The sequence below is a fragment of the Lipophrys pholis genome (genome assembly GCF_963383615.2).
Source record: "Lipophrys pholis genome assembly, chromosome: 4".
NCBI lineage: Eukaryota > Metazoa > Chordata > Actinopteri > Blenniiformes > Blenniidae > Lipophrys > Lipophrys pholis.
The window spans coordinates 20,950,828-20,972,313 of record NC_137637.1 but is presented as its reverse complement, the minus strand read 5'-3'; the positions used below and the strand labels follow the sequence as shown (position 1 = coordinate 20,972,313).

The 21,486-nt window shown below is 40.1% G+C and overlaps 1 protein-coding gene across 1 annotated transcript in view; it reads right to left on the bottom strand.

Moving 5' to 3' along the window:
* The window catches only part of slc4a8 (solute carrier family 4 member 8), a gene marked incomplete at its 3' end in the record, with an annotated part of 28,003 nt that overhangs the window by 5,505 nt on the left and 1,012 nt on the right, over positions 1-21,486 (bottom strand). The window contains exons 2-10 of the mRNA XM_080461121.1: positions 9,522-9,603; positions 6,379-6,531; positions 5,814-5,949; positions 4,998-5,158; positions 1,456-1,632; positions 1,260-1,348; positions 497-654; positions 314-401; positions 46-192 (exon numbers count right to left, since the gene is read on the bottom strand). Coding sequence (XP_080317247.1) covers positions 46-192; positions 314-401; positions 497-654; positions 1,260-1,348; positions 1,456-1,632; positions 4,998-5,158; positions 5,814-5,949; positions 6,379-6,531; positions 9,522-9,603 — 1,191 coding nt within the window. The remainder of the gene's footprint in view (positions 1-45; positions 193-313; positions 402-496; positions 655-1,259; positions 1,349-1,455; positions 1,633-4,997; positions 5,159-5,813; positions 5,950-6,378; positions 6,532-9,521; positions 9,604-21,486) is intronic.

Genomic DNA, 21,486 nt, shown 5'->3' with positions numbered 1-21,486 from the left:
ATTCAGAAGTAAAAAGTATGTCTTTATGAAGTTCTTAGTTAGTACCTGAGAGGGGACGTTCTTTGGGGGCTCAATGCGAATGGAAGGGTCCCATTCTCCTGGCGGCAGGACAGTAACCTGGTCCAAGAACTCATCTATTCCCGCTAGCAAGTCACCTCTGTCCTTTGCCTTGTACGCCACATCATGGAAGATCTGGTCCAGACACAATAATCACAGAGAAAACGTAACTGTAAGCCCTGGTAATGCAAACTCCGACGTTTCCTTTTTCATGTGTGGTTGTCTTAAGTTTGACTTTAATCAACTCAGCCTTTACCTCATCCGTCATGATGGTTGCCATGGAACGACCAATTTCATGGTATTGCTGAGCTTTTCCATCCGGGCCCAGAAGAATGAAGAGGAATCTGACATTTGTTAGCAGATGTAAAATGTTTGAATTTACATAATTGGATTTTATAAACAGAGAAGAGTGGATGTATTTGAAGAGAAATGTGTCTACCTGGTGGGAATGGGGACCTCAGTGAGTCCGCTGAGCAGAACAGCGGGGGAAAGACGGACAAAGGCCACAATCGGCCTCTCCAGGAAATCCAGCTCTCCCACCAACACATTGGAAGCCTCTGCACCCTCTGGGATCTTTTTCATGAAGTGTAGGTCCACCTTTTGAGAGAAATCTGAAGTTACTATCAAAGTACACGCAAAGACACATAGGGTTAACCCAGAGGCCATCACACTCATACACACACTTAAGGCAATTTAGTCATCTATCAATCAAACATGAATGTTTTTGGATTCTAAGAGAAACTCAGGCAAGAGAGCAGCACTTTGGAAGACATAACAGAGATTTAAAAGAAAATGTACTCAATTATAAGACCTCTACATGACCTGGAATCTCTCAGAGAGCCTGGTGCAAGTTACTGGGGTACTTATATTGTGATGTACACTGGTCAGATGTTACCACTTGTCATTCGTGCTGTCTTGCAGTGACTGTTGGTCTCTAAAGTGATTTAAATAAATGTAGTTCCCTGTCTGGTTCCTGGGTGGCACTATTTGACCTAGTTGTTAATGCAGATGTTCACAGCACAACAAACACTGATAACTGATCTGAGCAGAGAGCCTACAGTGCATGAACATGGCTGATAGCTTAGTATAAAAGGTGTTTAGCACTATCATACTTCCAAACATTCAGTTGCAGAGTTCAGTAAATATGTTCATAAAGAATGTTCGTAAGAAAGCTGTCTTTGTCGCAGAACCTGGTTATGTACCTTACTGAGGTCCACTTGAGCGTTGTCCTGTCCAGAACCATTCTTGGACAGTTCAGTAGATGGAGGGGGGTGGGGAGTTGTGGCTGAACCTGGTGCATGATAAGGTGTGAATGTGTAAATAAGTAGTATACAAGTATACAGTATAACACGTTCAATATGTAAAAATATGCAATATGTGTTTGTGTCAGAAAACCACCTGTCAGATGGGGCTCGGACTGTTTTCGTGTGCCCTCTGCGATGGAGCGGACAATTGGGATCAGGTTCTTCTTCTTCTCATTTTGGTGGTGGTGTCTCTTCAGCAGAGCCTCTCGGACCCTCACTCTCACACTGTCATCCAGCTCTTTTGATGCCTCCTGGTGGTCCAGTACCATGTCTGTAAAACAGTGATGTAATGTGTTGCAGCAGTGATCAGAACTGAAAGTTCCTCATCAAACCTCAAGCCTCACGCATCATGTCCCATTCATGTCGGAACATGAATGGGACAGTAGGTTTAACTGTAACATAAAACACTTGTTCTGGTGATATCTACACTCCTAATATTAAATTGTTTCGTCAAATCCAATTCAACAATCTGATAAAGATAACGAGAAATGCAACATACCTTTCCTAGTTCGATGCAATCATCCTTTCTTTTTTTAATATTTCTAAAAGACCTATCTGCTGGTATCAGCTATACTTAAAATATTCAGGCTACTTTGACAGGAGCAAACCTCTACTTTCTGAATAAAAACACACAACTAAGAACTAATTGAATGTCTCAACAATGAAAATGTGTTTTGTTTGATCACTGAAATACTTGTTTATGCTTGCAACTGCTGTTTTTGAATAAATATGCAACAATGTGGTCAGACATCTGTCGCTGGCACACTGCTGAGCAGAAGGTGTGTGTGTGGGAAAGCTTGGGTCAATATGTGTCCAATGTATCTGGTCATGTGGGACTGGAGAATAATCAGCATGCCCTCGTCTTCCCCAGAGCTCCTGCACTCTCATCCTTCTCCTAGATTTTTCTTGCTGACTCGTCACTAAATTCCAACTTCTTCTGTTTCATCCTTCGTTCTCCGACAGCCGGACGCACACACGCACGCACGCACGCACGCACGCACGCACGCACGGACGCACGCACACGCACGCACGCCGGTGCCTGAATTCATTCTGATCACACTTCAAGGCCGCCGCTGATGTGCTGATCTCAGCGACTCTATAATCAGCCATGTTAATAGCGACAATGACAAGACAGGAGCACATTGCATCCTGTAATTAAGAGGAAACTCACAAATGGCGAATTTAAAGTCAGCTTCGCTCACCGTTTAGTGGCCTGGAATGGTTCAAGCTCTACTTAATGTGGGACCATGGTAACAGCTCTTCATACACCAGCGTGTCCTCTGACAGCCAGCCAGGCGTTACATATGCCACAGATGATGCATTCAATAATAGTGTATATTTTATTTTTATAGAGTAAGTGCCATGATGCTGATGCAATAAGCACTGTCATCTCACAGGAAGTCAGCTCTTTGTTCTAACCAGCAGACCTACTGAGTCTTTCTGTCCCTGCTTCTACTGCGACAGTGTAAACATGTATGCTTGTTGGATTGATTTTTGACTCGGAATTCTTCATATGTGTGACTTTAGTTTGTATTTTTGACAGGTGACCAGTTTATGGGGTAAGCTTCCCATCTGCCTGTGTTGGCTGGGAGACACTGAGTCTGCTGCGACCCTCGTCTGGACAGCCTGAGCAGAGAGGAGGGATGGATGTTTAAAGAGCATAACCTTTGTGACATGTTTCCTTATTGTACCTATGTGGGATAGTGTTATTGATCAGTGTTTCACAAGAGACAAGGACTCAGTAGCATCACTAAAAATTTTAAGAGTTTAAAACAACTTTGTGGTTCCATTATGTAAAATCCTCTGGAACATACTAACAAACAAAACATTTGTCTCACAATCAAACCAGCGCTAAGGAAGATCCTTTCTTCTTCAACAGGACTTTGGTTTATGTTAAGAGCTGCTAGAGTTAATCCCAGTCTGTATGTATTGTTTTATATTATTTAATTTTAATTTGGAAACCATTTCCAGATGACACAAGATCAAGTTTAATGATGACTAAGTCAAATAATGAATAAATGTATGAATGGAGTCCAGGTGCTGCTGGCAAGAGTTATAGATAAGTGACAAGTGACAGAATGACTGATTAACTGCAGGTTTTTTATACTGTAAATCTGCCCTACTGACTGAGACAAAGCTTGAGTGATTGAGAGCTTTAAAGCACATTTCAATACATCTACAGTGGCGTGTGAAAGTATTTATAAACCTAGAGCTTTTCCACATTTTGTCACATTTTTATATTTTATGGGATTTTTTGTCATAGGAGCAGATGGGGGGGGGGGGGGGGATGGATGAAGTCATAAATCTTGGAGGAAAAATGTTAGAGTCTGCAAAAGACTTGAGACCAAACATAGAGTCAAAGCTACAATGGAATGATTTTTATCAAAACATATTCATGTGTTAGAATGGACAAGTCAACGTCCAGACCTTTATCCAATTGAAAATCTCTGGCATGACTTGAAAATCGCTGTTCACAGACGCTCTCCATCCACTCTCACTGAGCTTGAGCTATTTTGCAAAGCATGGGCAAAAATGTCATTCTCTAGATGTGCAGAACTGGTAAAGACCGACCCCAAAAGAACTGCGGCTGTGATTGCCACTAAAAGTAGTTCTACAGTGTTTTCACTCAGGCGGTTCCAATACTTTTGCACGCCACACTGTTCAGTTTTTTCATATGTAGAAAAATGTTGAAAACCTTCAATCATTTTCCTTCCACTTCCCATTATGCAGCGCAATGTCTTGATCTATCACATAATAAAAGGCATTTATTGTTTAAATGTGACTAAATGTTGAAAAGTTAAAGGGCTACGAATACTATTGCAAGCCACTGTATGTGCGAATGAATAAATGAATAAGTGTGTGTGCGTAAACGATCAGGAATGTAAAACCCAATACACAATCTAAAAATAATTCATTGAACGAGGACCACAGTATATAAGTTATGTGTGTTTGCACAAGTATAATCGTATCAGTGAATCCTGAGGACACTCAGGTGATGTGAACAATTTGCATTGAGTCACCACTTGCATCAAAATTGCAGGTACATTGGTTCATTGTCTCTGGATTGTATATCTGCCGGAAAATCATATTTATTGTTTTAAATTGGATTTCATCACAGTGAATAGAATATCCATTTTCAGTTTTGTCACAGAGACTGATAAATATAAAAGACAATTCTGGTAGAAACCTGCTATTTGCCAGTTTTGCAACGACACCATTAGAATGTTATATGATCGGAGAGTCTTTCTATTACTGAGAGCTTCAATGTCAGTCAGTGTGACGAGCGCCTGTGATGTTTCTCTTTGCTCTGAGCTGCTTGTGCGTTTCCTCTCTGAGGAGGATAAATTGATTTGTAATGGACATTAAGAAGCAATCTGGCCAAGATATAAGGCCTGCTTTGATGCACTGAATGCAATAGTGACTCAAGTGGCAAAAAGTGTTGGACAGCAAAAGAAAGGAGGATGGGAATATTCATTCATTCATTCATTCATTCATTCATTCATTCATTCATTCATATGTAAAATTATACATCCAAGTGACATCTGCCCCTTACATCAATCACATAAGCTGATAAGCATGGTAAATAGCTCTCTGGGTTTGAGATTATACTACATATCCCTTGCTAGGAGGCCTCACCTGCAATCTCCTCGATGCAGTCAGCATGCATGTCAAGCAGCACACTGCCATTGATTATGCAACTGCGGAGCTCGAACAAGCTGTGGAGGGAAAGTGTGGCCACATAAGGCTTGCTCCACCTTTCACCGCCATCCTCTACGTCCTCCTCAAACTTTAGCCACCTATAAGAAAAGGCAAGGAAGATTAGGCCCCATCTAAAGTCAGATGAAGGTAAAGCATCAGAGAGCAATTATAAAAGTACAGTGTAAAGTTTCATAGACAGCTTCAGTAACTTCAGGGAATTCTTTTTTGTTTTTTTAAATGATAACATTGATTTAACTTGAGAAAATCATGTTTCAAATGTTTTGGGAAAGGCAACATCAATAAACCTGGAAGTCGTTTGTTAGAAATGTATTTCCCTGTATTTCTTATGTCAATGTACCACAACATACAAACACCTCTTAGGTATTGTATGTTGTGTTTCCTAATCCCTCACTTAAATATGTATGTATGTTTCCTCATCTCACATACATTTTATGTGAATATCAAAGCAGAGGCTTCAGAGATAAACACCAATAATAAAAAAAAAAGGACCTATAAATAAAACGAATTGAGATCAAGTATCTGTGCATCATGAATGAAAGCGCAACGGTATTTTTGTGATTTGAGCTTTCTGTCTGAGTGAACAGAGCAAGAATACATCCACTAAGCTTGAAATGTAGATACTATTTGTACATTTCTCTCTTGGTAACAGAACAACTGGAGCAGTGCCGAGCTGTCAGACAGAAGCTTTACTGCCAAGCACTGCATCCAGCAACTCCCAGCGGAGAGCCTGACCTGGCTGTTTCCTTCCACTCAGCATCCTTGCCATCCTTCACACAGATCTCATCCAGCTCAGTGAACAACTCGTGGGCCACATGTTCAGCATCCTCCTCTGTTCCCAGGATGAACTGGACCCTCTGGGACGGTGTGTCTGAAAGAGTGAGAGAACGTGAGCGAGGAAACACATCTGAACCACGTCCCTCTCAAAGCACTTCTCGAATCACAGGCTGCACTTCCTACTTTGATTACATAGCTTTTAAATGACTCCCCACTCTTTTAAACTAATCTACATACACATGCAACACGACGATTAGTTTCTGTTCTTTGTTAGCTAATTAGTGGCTTGTCAATTTCAGCCCAGAGGGCTCAAAGGGCATGTGTGAAGTGCTGACAGTATTGATGGGCTTTGTTTAACCACCACTACTACCTCCTCTCTGCCAACTGAGAGCACAAGTATGCCTGCAAGTCTCAGTGCTCTTTGTTAATTGATGAGCAAGTGTATCAGATCAAAGAAAGGAAGTGATATTGTATTTGGGATGAAAAACTCTCTGGCATCAAACAGTTTTGGGGTACGTGCTACCATGAGTGGAGGTGGTCGTATCAGATTCCTCGCTTTGTTGTGCTGCGATGCTTCCTGCCCTCTTGTCTCTCTTGCGGTGGCGGGAACCATGGGTTTTGTGGTGACGGTGACTCTGCCTCGGCATCCGGACCCCCACAAACAAGGTCCTGTGGCCTGAAAGACATATATGATAAAGAGGATTTTTACTGATACAGTTTTGAACACATTCCTCCAAGCATCCATCCTCTTGTTCAGGGTCAAGAGTCATTCAAATGTGCATTATGCAATGTTTTAATATTCAAATGCTTAAAAATAAATTAAAAAAAACACAGTGTGGGGTACTGAAGTCAGGAAGCTTTGTGGACTGCTTTCATGGTGGAAAAGTGCTGTATAAAAAAAATCTATCTACTTTTGTCTCCATCCTTTCTGAGCTATATTTTGCCATCATTGTAAAGGAAGCTATGTTTGATACCTCTTTGAATTTATCTGATGATGTTTACAAGTTGAACGTCATGCCTATATTTTGTGGAAAGACTCTTGAAACGTTTTCAGGTCAGCTCCTCAGTTTTTGGTCAAATGTGTCCTATAAATTAGGAATGCTAAAAATAATTTTGAGTCAATCATCCCCTGTCAGCTTTAATATACTGAGACCGCAGTGGGTACATATTACCTGTGTTTGTAGGTTGTGATGCTCATCTATAATTTTAACAATTGAGACTTGAAATGATGAAAGCACTCGCACATGGCACAGTAACAGGAAATGTAAGCCATACTGTGGTTTCATTTTTTTGTGATGTTCAGCCTTAGTAAAGTGATCATATGACTGAGCTGAAGGAAGCATCGTTAAACACTGGAAGAGAAAACTTACAGAAGAAAGACAGCCAATGAAAACACCACTGTGGTCTCTTGAGTTCACAGGATTAAAGGGACAGTGAGTGAAAGCCATTAAACTGAGGTTTAAGTGTTGGTCTGAGGCTCCACAGGGACAACATGAGAACAATGCTTAGACTGATACACATTTTTCTCAACTACTAACATCTGTAAACCATCTGATCAAGGTTAAATGTCTGTATATCAAAGCAGAGGCTTCTGAGATTAAAGATAATTAAAATAAGGTAAGCTAGAAATACAATGAAAACAATGTCAATTCATTTTTCAGATGTTTCTATTATTATCTTTGTATCTCTGAATGACTCATTATCATTATCATCCACTCCAGCAGTTATGAGCCCAGCGATACATACAAACCCACACTAATGATCATCTAATTTAATCAACACAGCAGCCCACTGCCTTCAACTGAACCTGGAGTGTAAACAATCTACACAGAAATCATTAGGAACTAAACAATACAAAAACATTCAGAAAGATTTCTTCTTTAGCTCATGGTACATTATCACATTATCTGGTTTCATCAAATATACCAATCAGCTATAACATTACACTCACTGACAATTGAACAGAAAATCACAAGGCATATCTTTAATATGACAACTGTTATTGGGTGAGATACATTTCTCAGTGTTCAGACAACAGCTTGTCTATAAAATTGGAGAAAGATGGACGAGTGGAAATATTTGGGAAGGAACCAATGGCGATGTCGAGACAGATGCATCGAAGCATCTCCAACACTGTGGCTCTTGTGGGCTGTTCCTGGTCTGCAGCGTTCATCGTCTATTAAAAGTGAACCAAAAATAAAAAGCAGTGAACCATTGTGTGAAAGAGACAACAACAGACAAGCGACTGCAGCTCCAATTCCTCTGAAAGTTTATGCTGGCTCTGATTGAAAGTTGTCCGAATACACAATGCATCACAGTTTGTTGCATATGAGGCAGAAAAGAGAAACATACACAACATATTGTGAGTCAGGTGAGGGTCATGTCATGGCTGATTGGATTATCTCGTATAAATGACACACTGGCAGTGCTCTGAACCAACGTGCTACAGGCTCAGCGAGGCCAGAACATCTGGGGTGGAAGGTGGAAAACTAAATAACATGCTTTTCAACAAGCACATTTTTGAGTATTTGACAAGCTGAAGGTGAAGACTTGCGAGAGATGCCTGGATGCATTTGAAGCAGAGGAACCGCGCATCTCAAACAAATGCAGTTACTATAAATAAAAGGTGAGAAAATCTCTGGTCTGCCAAATATATATAATGTTTGATTTGTTTTCACAGAATTAAAATCAAAGACTACAATCATACATTAAGAAGCCGACTTATTCAGCCAGGAAAAAGACCTCACACAAAGGCATTTATTTGAATCGGAAGCCAGACTGTTGCAAGACTTCTGGAGATGTGGGGTGAACCTGTTTAATGTCAGATTGGAAGAACAGTGAAGTTGAATTAGCTATTAAGGTTAAGAAAATGTCCAATGTGGATTTTCACTCGTGTTTCATGAGAGTGTAAATGTAATAAAAGTCTTGTTGAAACTGTTGAGATGACCGATCACAACAGTTCTGATTATAACCAAACTGCTGGTTCTACTAATCATAAGAGTGTAATAGTGAAACATGAAGTGTCTCCATGTCAAAATATATTTAGTCGTACAATACTTCAGGAACACTGGCAACTGAAATTTGGCTCAAATGTGGATAATTGACCTTCATTCTTGCACAATAATTTTTTAGAAATGATCTCCTGGGTCTCAAAGGAGACAGGCAGGGGCAGCATGTCTGTTATAATCACACAAAATGTTGTTTGCTTTTCCTGCCATGTTGAGTAGACCAGGTGAAAATGTGTTGCACACCCTTTCAGCCTCTACGTTCTCCTCAAAAAAAGGATGCTTCCAGCTTTTCCCTTTTGCTGGTGTATGTGATGGCAGTGGACTGCCTGGTTCTCCTAACATTGAGCTTTTATTTTAGGTTACTTTTCGTATTGTATCCTCCTGTGTGTCTGAGTTATTTCTTTCATATATGTAGTGGTTCCTGTTAAACACTCACACAGGATTTCATTCTTCAGTCATTTTGCCATGACAAATGGAGATGATGTCCAAAGATGGAAACAGTGCAGACTATGCAAGATAACACTGGTTACAATATCGTGAAAATGATTCAGTCTTCCTGAAAGAAATTGATAACCTGTGGCACACGCTGATTCTTGTTGAATGACCCTTGAATTAGTCATTGCGGCCACTTCTGCTCCCTGCTGCACAGTTTACTTACCTTCAAGTTCCTCTTTCTCATAGTGGATGTTCAGTACTGAGCTGGTTCCTCCCTGGTCTACCACCACCTCCTCATCTGACCTCTGATGGATAAATGACACAGACAACAAATGCAAGAACGTCATTGGTATTATTGATTGTTATAGATAATACACATCCGTCATCTCCATCAGATCCTGTGGACAGGTTTACCACGTTCTGATAAAAAGAGAGAAAAACTAAAAAGTTCATTATTATCCAACAGTGTCCTGTCCAGAAGTAACTACTGAAATTGCAACAGAGCTGATAAAACATTTTAGATGATAAGCATCAAATTCCAGACAGGCTATTCTAGGACTGTCTGCTATTGACAGACACACGGACGCGACACGCAAGCACGCACACGCACGCACACGCACGCACGCGCACGCACGCGCACGCACGCACACACATACCAGACCCAAATAGACGATGACTCAGTTGGAGGATGTGTTATGCTTAATGATCCGCAGTGAAATCAAATCAAATTAGCAGAGTCATATCCATCAATCCGTCTGTAACACTGTCAGACGGGATGTTTCTATAGCTGCTTCCAGTATCACAGAGACAAGGTTGCCTTCTCACCTGCGGTGGTGGTTGTTATCTCCTGTCAGACTCTGCTTGAGTGTGTCCTACGATAATGAGGGCAGAGTGCTGCAGGAGCCTCTACACTGGCTCCTGAGTTACCACGTTGCTACACAGCCTGCGTTCACAGGATGTCTCTTCAACTCTCTGCATCAGCTCATGCTAACAGCAAATCTTTGATTTATGGTTTCTGTTGCCTCCCGCATAGTGTTAAAGGGAATGAGTGTGTACCACTGCAACCAAGGAATGAATCAGCTTTAATATGAGAGCATAATAAATTTAAGCTGACTGGAGCTCTTGCCAGTAAAGTCGAATGCTAAAATCTATAAATACCCGAGGATGCTATAAACGCCTGCGAGCAGCAAGATACAGTTATGTATAGTCTTTAACTAACCTTTAACTGCAGATGGTCACAAGCACACTGGTTGAAGCAGTTTTCCAAATAACAGCTACTTCCACCCACTCTATAAGGCCACATGATCCTTACGAATGTGTTTCTATGAGTGTGTTAGGGGGTGGAAGTAGAATGGCCAAAACAATAGAATAAACATGATATATTCACCTTTTAGTGAAACTGACACCAAATCTTAAAAGGTTTTTTTTGTGGATATCAGTGTAGAAATTTAATATCTATGAAGACAAAGGCGGGGGAACAGAGAGATTCTGCAGAAGAGGCAGATTTTTCTGCAGTGAAACACAAAGCGATAATGTCGTAATTTAGCTTTAATTTAACTGATCAGAGAATGGATAAGAACACATTTCCTGTGGTGCTTTAGTTTGACGGAAAATGATGCATCTAATTAGCAATGATACTGCGTGCCATTAATCACCAAGAAATGAGTTATTGGGATTGGGTGTTCATGAAAGGATTCATGTGGAAACAATGCCAATAAATTAGAGTTTCTATGGTAAAACTGAAGCACCAAAGCTGAAGATCTACAGGCTCCATAATGCTGTCTTTTAATGTGATTAGACAGTCCTACATCAAGCAACCTGTGAACAAAACTGACACTGTAGTCATGCTACTGCACGACAATCATAGTGACAAAGATAATTGCAATATGTCTCCTGAAGTGCCTTTTGGAAAGAGAAGAGTTTGTAATAGTGGTGCACAGTCCTTCTTTATTATTTATTTCTATTCTTAAAATACCATGCTTAACAGTCATGTGACACAGTAAGTAACACGTTTTTGAATAAACTGAAGTAACTGGGCTCTGACCCATTTATCAGAAATAACTTCTCATAGTTTTCTATGATTATTTTTGTGCTTTTTATCCTTGTTCAAATTCTCTCACATCATTTCAAGGTGATTCAGATCTTTGCTTTGACAAGGTCATCTCAAGGTCAACTTGAACTTATAAACTGACTGCCTCATATTAACTTCAAGCTCTTGATAAGATGCAGAAGTCACCGCTGAATCAATAGAAGACAAGCTTCCCAGCTCCAGTCACTGAAATAATCCCATTATGATTTTAACCATCACCAGTTGTCTTTGTCTTGCACCACCCATGTCCACGGTTACCATGGCCATTTTAGTTTTTTCCCCCAGAATGGTTTAAATGAAGGGTACTAGAAAGAATGCAATAATTAAACAAATATTGTATTTTCTTCTAATAACCTACACGTGAGGTTTACAAATGTAAAATTAAAAGCCATGTAATTCAATACACTAATATTATTTTACAATAGCGCCAACAGGTACACATCCTCATCCTCAAGTTAAAGTGATAAATAACTGTATTCCCTGATAATCAGAGTGATAAGCTGTTGATTAAAGCTTTCCGGGACAAAAAAATGCGTCTGCACAGCAGGAACCAACGCAAATCCCTGTGTGTATTACTAAGATGAGTGTTTTGAGCAAAGAGCGGGCAGTGATTCTTCTTACTTCTCTGAGGGTTTGGCTGATAAAACACTGTGCACAGTTTATTGACGAAATATAAAACCCCACTGTTAAAATGTCACTGATTTCTGCTGGCAGTTCTGATAAATGGGAACAATGCCTCTGTGTGTGTGTGTGTGTGTGTGTGTGTGTGTGTGTGTGTGTGTGTGTGTGTGTGTGTGTGTGTGTGTGTGTGTGTGTGTGTGTGTGTGTGTGTGTGTGTGTTCACCTCTACTTCAGTTTAAATTTATACTTCCACTCACGCTTAAGTCTTTTGTTTAATCCCTTTAGAGTCCCGTGGCTGCGAAAACTCATCAACTGAACACTATTTGCACAAGATGTTTATGAGAAAAAACTAATGGTTAATGTTGTAGTAAGAAAACCAAATGCCTTACCTGATAAGGGTCAATTTTTCGATCCAAAACGACATGACTATTATTTACACAGTCGTCGATAACATCTTTGAGATCCCAAGACATCCACTTAATTCACCAGTGCGGGTGGCACTGCCTTCTTGCCTCCTTTCACAACCTCTCTACCATGTCAGCGCTAAGGGATTTATTTCCCTTTCCATGACTGCACACTTCATTATCCCATGACAATACAGTCCTTTTAAAAGTGAGGCTACTTAATTAGGGAGGCATGCTCAGACCAAACACTGAATGTGATTCGTGCCATAATAATCATGTTCATGCAGGACATAAAGGAATAGTTATAAAAACAAAGGTCTCTGATAGTTTTTTTTTTTAATTTCATGTCACATAAATACTCTGCCATGCTCTGAGATGCTCTGAATGAAATAGGTATAGAAGATGGATACATGAATGGATAACAGAAATTATTCCTAGAGCACATGACATTTACTAGAGTGCAAAATCTGCTTGTGAAATAGACCAAAGGCCTTTCAATCCAGTGAAAGCAATGTTTGGTAAAACCACAGAAAACAGCTGCTTTTGTTTTGTTTTTTAAGAACCAGGAAGCCTTTATAAATGATACAGTCAGGATGAAAAAGAAAAATTCATAAAACCTAAATCAGGAGTCTGCAACCAGCAGCTCTTATCTTAATTGTGTTGCATAGCAAACAGTCTGAGGGTTCAATAAACAGAGATTTTATCATTTGTCAACATTGTACTTGATTGTTTGTCTGGATTCAAATAGAGTAGTTCATGTTAAAGAAGGCCTATGCCTGCCATGAGACGCAACATGCTGATAGTACAAAAACATCACTATAAAATGGGCTATCTTGATTCTTAAGAACAAATATATTTTATAACTCCAGACAAATTTGACTTGGTGTTGAAGAGAAGAAATGGTTCTTTTGAATCCAAATATAGCAGACCCCTGATGTAAATGTCCATTCATCTTCTAAACCACTTGATCACATTCAGGGTGACGGGATGCTGAAGTGAATCCCAGTTAATCATGGGGAAGGAAGGGTGCACTGCGGACAGGTCACCAGTCTATCACAGGACACACACACACACACACACACACACACACACACACACACACACACACACACACACACACACACACACACACACACACACACACACACACACACACACACACACACACACACACACACACACACTAGGAGCAATGTGGTATCACCAATCAAACCTATAATTCACCGTTACAGACCTCAGAAAAAAAAAGACAACGAAATGTGTTCATGCCTCTTTTGGCTGAATCTTCTTGCACACTGATAGTGTGTCACACACCAAGTGTTATCAGTCACTGCAGCTGTGCTGCTGAATTAGGGCATGTGTGCAGTGAGTGGGTTTTGAGCTTGGGCTGGAGGCAGCGATGCAGCCACTTCCATTAGAATATGGGCTTCACTAAACATATAGACATGCAACAAGAGATAATGGACGAGAGAAAGCACATTTAAAAGCTCTTTGTCCTAGAAAGGATGGTAGTCTATCAGATCAGATCAATTAGTTTGAATCAATTTGTTCTACACACACACACACACACACCCACACGAAGGGGGAGAGAGAGAGAGAGAGAGAGAGAGAGAGAGAGAGAGAGAGGGAGAGAGAGAGAGAGAGAAACTTTAATTAATGAAGCAAACGAAAGATAAACTACTGCTTGGTGCTTTAGTGTAAATATGAAGAAAATGGTCTTGAATACAGACACACACACACACACACACACACACACACACACACAGCTTTTTCGATAGCACTTACAAAATAAGTGATTTCAGGGGACACAAGATAAAGGAACTACAATCTTCTTTCTGACGATCTTGAGTGAGATCAGATTACGCTGCTGTGGATCCACTCTACAATTACGATGGTCTGTCAACTGAGTCCGTGTCCTGACAACACACAGTGACTCACAGCTCACAGTCGTCCCAGTCACAGTTCACTAGTAGCGCCTTCTTAATGACAATTTCATGCAGGTATGTGTTTTTCTATAACGTTAATGGTTCCCTGTCATTCACATCTCACCTCCCTTAAGTCATGTGAAGTGCTTCAGCTAATTGAGAGCTCACATGGCACTTCCACGTTCAGTTTGCTTCCTGAGCTTGAGCACATCTGTGACCCTCCAAGCACGCACGTGTGCGTAATTTTCCACTGACGTGGCATTACATTTCTGAGTTGGCGCCTGTTTCTATCTCCTGGCAACCGTCCTTCTTTCTTCATTCCAGCTCAGTAACAGTCACACTACCTAGATGGGCTTTTGAGTAAATCATTTTCCACACAGTTTAATGCCACAGTACCACAGTAGCGAGCGGCCCACCACTTGATCCAAAATGGCTGCCTCTCCTTGAAGTACTGTCCTTTAACAAGCATTTTACTGGCAACCAACTGTGGTAAACTCTCACTAGAGCTGCTTTATGGCAAAATCTGCGGTCATATAACAGTGTGACATCAGGTGATAAAATCATGTGAATTCAAAGAGTGAGAGGGTGAGAACTTAGGAGTACAAACACAAAACTCTACTTTTGGTTTAAGCTCGGTTTAAATCCCTAAATATGCAAATAAGCTCTGCTTATCACTCCATGTTAGACTGAGAACTATTAAAGTATATCTTAACTCAAGTTAATTAATCTTTAACAGACTGCAATCAGAACATGGAGTGATTATCTACTTGACTGATAGTATTCTCATGACGAATATTCTTCTGCATTGTCCCAGAACAATACTGGACTGCACTGGACAAACACACAATGACAAAATCTTGTGCTACACATTTTGGTTCTCAGTAACTTTTCAAATTTATTGTTGCACTGAATGAGCTTCCCATTATTGGAGGTATGTCACCACTGACCTTTTAAAGCCATATATTCAAAACAAATGATTAAATAAGTGATATTTCAGATTCTTGCATTTTACAAGTATTATGAACAAGGCTACATAAACTAATATGTGAATACAACACAGCTACACACAAGTAACTGATTACTATTATGAAACAATGATGCAGCGACTGAAAGTTACTGTGAGTCCATTACTTTTGTCAAACAGTTGTGGACCTGATGTCTCTCACTGTCTTACTCACAGTTTGGTTGTACTTTTACCATCAGAAGACATCATCCTGCCTCCACACTGTCAAAGATTTATTCCCAGTCCATAGATTAAGATTAATTTATCAGCTGCTTGCTGCTGTCTGCATGGTTTATCTCTGCTCCTTCTCATTGTCATCTATTGTTTGACCTCTACATCGAGCAGATATGAAAGTTATATCCTGTTTGATGAATTGGAGCACTTCTAGTTGACTGATTCACTCCAACAGACCAAAATATCATGCGTCCATCATTTGACCTCCAACTAATTGGTGTAACGTCATCTGACCTTGATGAGAGACTCAGTCATCAGACTGAACCACACAGTGCTTTGCACTGTCCACACAATATTAAGACATCCGAAATCTTTTTCTTTAAATGAACTGTTTCTGTCAGTAAAAGCAACATTTCCACTTCGGCAAGCGACTGATGAGGACTCATATTCTGTAATGCAAACTCATCATTTAATTCAGAGCTTTTGTAAGTTTCTCAGCCTCATCTGACACAGTTTCACAATAAGTCAAGTGTCTCAGCTTGTCAAATCCCCAAAATAGAAACACCGTTATCTCTCGCAAAGGCTTGATAGCTGAAGAATTACACCACGCTCTTTCTGGTCCCAAAAAAGATGACAGATTCCCAGATTCCCAGTACAGACGCACTGTGTCCTACTTAAGATGCTGACAAACTCCCCTTTTAATTCTGAAAATCATTTGTAGATACATCTTACACTAAAGACATTTTCACAAAGAAAAATGTGGATTTTGATATGTAACTATAATCAAAATCTTTGACCTCCAATATTCGACAAAGAAAATGATTTGGTACTCACTCTCACACTTTGTCTTATTTTTCTCCTTTTTTATTTGTTGGGTTCATGATTTCCATACACGGTGTCAGTGTGATTTTAGAGCTGTTTCATAACTACGGCAATTTTCTTTTTTTAAATCTTTCAGTGGGGAAAAATATATTTTAGGCAAACTCGAGAGGTATTGCCAAAGTGAAATCATTGAAATTGTTGTCATCCTGAACAAGTAGAGCAGCAATGATTTGCATGCTCTCTCCTGACTGAGAAGGGTGATCAATTTGATGCATTAACATGTCCTCTCTGTTCACCAGGGCACTGAGGGAACCATGAGTACCATCAGCTCTCTGATGGCCTGGGATCCACAGAGGCAGTAAGACAGCGCAGGGATACGCACAATACTTGCATGAGCACATATTGTTGTGAACACAATCTGACAAGGAAAGATGGATATCAGCAGTAAAGATAAGAGGCTTGCAAGACACTGAACGATATACTTCTAATGGTCCATCCGTGATTCTGCAGCAAGATGGAAGCATTCAGGTCTTTTAACAGCTCTGTCTTTCATCACTATTGCCTCCCAACCCCTAACTGAGAGGGGCCTCCAAGCACTGTGGGGCCACTGTCCTGCATGCTTTCAATGTGTCCCTGCTCCAACATACTGGATTTTGATGCTACGATCAATGTTAGGCTTTCAGCAGAGATTCATGATAACATATTCATTAAATTCAAATGTGTTGGAGCAGGAATATCAAGCCTGGTGTTGTAGTAGTTGGCGCTCTAGCCTTTTGCGGAGGCCTTTCCATGTGGAGTTTGCATGTCCTCTCAATGTGTGGGATTTTTGCAGGTACTACTAAAACATGCATAAAGCAGTTTAGACGATGGATGATTGGAACTTTCAACAACATGCAGGACTCTGGCCTCTCAGGACCAGAAGTGCCAACCTCTGTTCTAACAAAACACTCCACAAATCTCCTGCTGATGTTCTTCGACAGTCTCCTATTTTTATCTGCCACATCACCACTATCTCACCACCTCCTCATACGTTGACCCTTCTGGAAGCACCCTGAACTGACAGCATGGACACAGATCCTGACTTAGACAACTGAGGCTGTCACTTCCAGACTGGGCTTTGTTACTGAGAGCTTGGATTGGCACTTGGTGGCACTGCCTCGGGCCGCTGCTGCCCCCTTCCTAGCTTTGCACTGTTAACCAGTCATATGAAAAGATATATGCGACAGTTCTCACTCAGAGTAGGGGTACATATGAATGGATGAAAGAAAATAGGTGAATAAGTGAGAATGGAAGGGAGAGAGCTAGGAGAGACAGGATGAGAGGGACGGCTGTTTTGACTGCCTCAGCCCACGGGCAGCATGAGTCATACACGGCTAATTCAATGCCACACATACAAGTCTACAGCTTTGCAGCTCTTGTTCTTTAAAGGTTTTATTACTGCATCCTGTGATTGCTTTGTGGGTAAACGTCTTGGGGATTTGCATTGCAAATGATATCACTGAATAGAGATTGTTAGTTTAAGTATCACAAATAGACCATCGGTTGACTCATCCAGCTAAATATTGATCATTATTACTTTTTGCTGTTGTTGTGCTTTAACCATACTAATGTCACAGGGGACTGGACCCTATCCCGGCCAACTTTGTTTCTGTAAGGAAAATTACACTCTGTGAAATGGTTAACATAAAGACAATATCACCAACACACATTTACACCTGTGGCTCATTTGGACTAATCCATTAAACCAAACATTTTTAGGATTGGTGAAGAGAGCCAGCAATTCACACTGGCAGCAGGAGTACATGCTGACTCCACAGGTACAAGAGCCCCAACAAGGATTCACTTGAACCTCATTGCAGATCCCCTTTGCCACTTTAAGTCGTGCTATAGGAAATTTTGGAGAACTAATGTGGAAGGCCTCTGACCATCTGTTAAAAGACTCCTCCAAAGGATTTGATCGTTTGTGTGGGCTAAAACTTGTACAAATTTACAGTTGTGCTTTTTCACCAGCTCTGGCATGCCTCAGACTAATTACTACCAATCACTCTCACCAAATGGACTCTGTGCCACCGTATTAACTAAAATGGAAGATTGGGATAAATGCCAAATATCACTGTAGAAGACTGAAACAAGAAAATGCGACAATCGTGCATTTCAGGAAATTAAAATTGGGACAGATTTATGACATGGATAGTAATAAATTATTATAAAGACTGATCCTTAAATCACATTGATATAATATCAGGCCTTTAACTGATGCAGTTGCTTTTAGATGTATGTTTTTAACATTAGATATTCTTCAAGGCTAACTTCTTTAAACTATTAATTAAACACTCATATCTGTCATTGGGTGTCGTCAGGAGCTTGCTGATTTTACTGAGGCAAATAATATATTTTCATACTACTGATTACAGTAGTGGAAATGACTAAAATGTACTCAATTACCAGTATAGTTGATAAAAAAAAATCAAAACAAAGTAACAAGACATTGTATTTCATCAGATACAACCTTGTGTGTTTCTGTGTGCCAGCTACTGCTTCCTTCTCTTGTGACATTCCACAGGGCTCAGTCTTAGGCCTTACCCTGTTCTCCCTATGATTTATTGCCCCTTGCCTCCATAGTTAGGAAAAGCATTGTTTCTTTGCACATACGCAGATTTACAATCCTCTCAAACAAGACTGACTCCTACAAACTGAAGTTTCAGGTTTGATACGGACCTTAAGCTTGATAGTCAGATCAACCTTTTCCACCCCATTTCCGACAACTGGCCCAAAACAACCCAGATCTTTAGGAGTGGAATTTTTAGACCATCATCCACATCTTTGTCACCATTCAGATGGATTACTGCTTTATATTTTGTAAGTCCTCTATCACTCATCTTCAGCTGGTTCAAAATGCTGTTGCGTGTCTGTTAACTCTCGTGAGCAATTTTTACCTGTTTTAGCCTCATACGACTTGCTGCCTGTTGATTTTAGGATCCATTCTATAATCCATTTTTTTGCTCTTGAATACCTTCATGGTCCTACCCCACCCTACCTATGGACTGTTACAGACTTGCCCCTTCGATCAGCTCTACTGCTTCTGATGGAGCCTAAAACCAGACTCAGTCTCAAAGGGAACCATGCTTTTATTGCTCACAGCTCAAATGTAAGAATTTGCCAACGCACATCTGACACCTTCTTTATCTCTTTTTATATTAACTCTTAAAACCCACCACTTCACCTTGGCCATTAACACTGTATGAAGTGCTTATTTGAATGTATTCTCTGTACTTGCTTCTACGTTTTTAATTGAATTAGTTTAGTTTTATTTGTGCACAGCCCTTTGATCCCTTGTTGTCATTCTAAAGCAAACAGAAATGGATTGTATTGAATTAAATGTAGTTTTTTTTAATACTCATGGCACACTCTATGAATGAAAAGGTAAAAAAGGATTGCGTCATGGCACGCAATTTTAGTTGAAAAAAAAAGCTATTTCCCCTGTTAAAAGAAGAACCCTAAAGCGCATAGATATAGCTGATTACTGTGACTGAATTCAGTATCAACTTGTGATTTTAAAAGTTGTAAATATAAAGTGTACATGTCAGTATTTGCAATTCATTACTACCAACCCAGATGGACAGGAACATATTTGTTTTTTTGTTTTGTTTTTAACTTTGAGGGTCCAAGAAATAAAAACAAAATGTATGCTTTTTTTATGCATTCTGATTTTTCCCTGTTGTATAGCCATAGTGGTAACACTGCATCTGAAAGTCAAATAGAAGAGTAGTTGTACCTTTATTAATTATATACTCTTTCCTTTCAACTGAATACATCACTCAAGTAAATACCACCCTATATTAAGATGCAATATGCATTCTTTTCTATTGGCTGTCATACCAAAATCTACAAATTTAAAGTAATACTTTTAGGTGTTTGTGGGAAGTGAGAAATTGGCTGTCAGCGTCAAAATAATCATAACAGTATTTCATGTAGTCATTACATAAGCGTGTGATTACTGGGACCACATATTGTATTCATGCTACATCGTATTAATTGTTTCATTCACATTTGGATTGTTTTATATGAAACCATTTTTACTATTCATACGGGCTCATAATATTTTATGTGCCACATAGTATTCTACACCAATCAGACAAAACATAACAACTACTTGCCTAGTATTGCATCGGTCCCCATTCTGCTGCCAAACCAGGTCTGATCTGTTGAGTAATGGACTCCACTGGGCCTCCTAACGTGTGCTTCGATATCTGACACCAAGACGCAACACCTTTCAGTTCAGGACCACCAATTAGACCTGGTCACCTGTGACCCTGTCGCCAGTCCACTGCTTTAATTCCTTGAGCCACTTCTGATAGATACTGAACCGAGCTGCAGCGTTGGAGATGGACTGACAAAGTCATCTTGCCATCAGAAATAGTTTTTTGTCAAGCTTATGCAAATATTTATGCTCGAACCTTTGTTCTGCTTCTGACACATTACCTGTGAGGACACATTGTCTATTTCAAGTTTAATGTGTCCAACCTATTTATCACTGCTATGAAGAGATAATCAATATTGCTCACTTCAAATGTCAGTGGTCATAATGTTATGGCTGACTGGTTACTCAAGCAAATGATCTTTCATTTTCATTCACCAAACCAAAATCTCTGTACAACCACTTCAGTGGGTTCTAATGGGGGCCTGGTCCAAAGTGACCGACCAAAACACATTGGATGTAATGAAAAAAGTCTTTCAAACAAAGATATGGGCTGACATAAGAAGAGTGAGGCTCTCTGAACTCACCTCTGGCCTTTCTCCATAACTCCTGCACTAAGACATGATGTTGTTGTGAGATAAAAATGATGCCATGACTTTGAGAGTGGACTGCATCAAGTCCATAGAGCCATGATAGACTTGTTTGCCATGAAAAGATGCACATTGCATCTTGAACAAAAAGCTGACATGGACATTGATTTATTTGTGTTGCTGATCCCAACTATTTCTACTTATTAACTGGGTGAATGTAAATTATAGCATATTATCAGTGCATTGCTCAGCCAGTTTCCCCGCTTTAAACCACACTTGAGCACTTAAACTGTCCCCTTCCCGCCCCCAGCAATAGCTAATGACAAGGATGTGTGGTGGGAGACACTCGGCTCTAACACCAT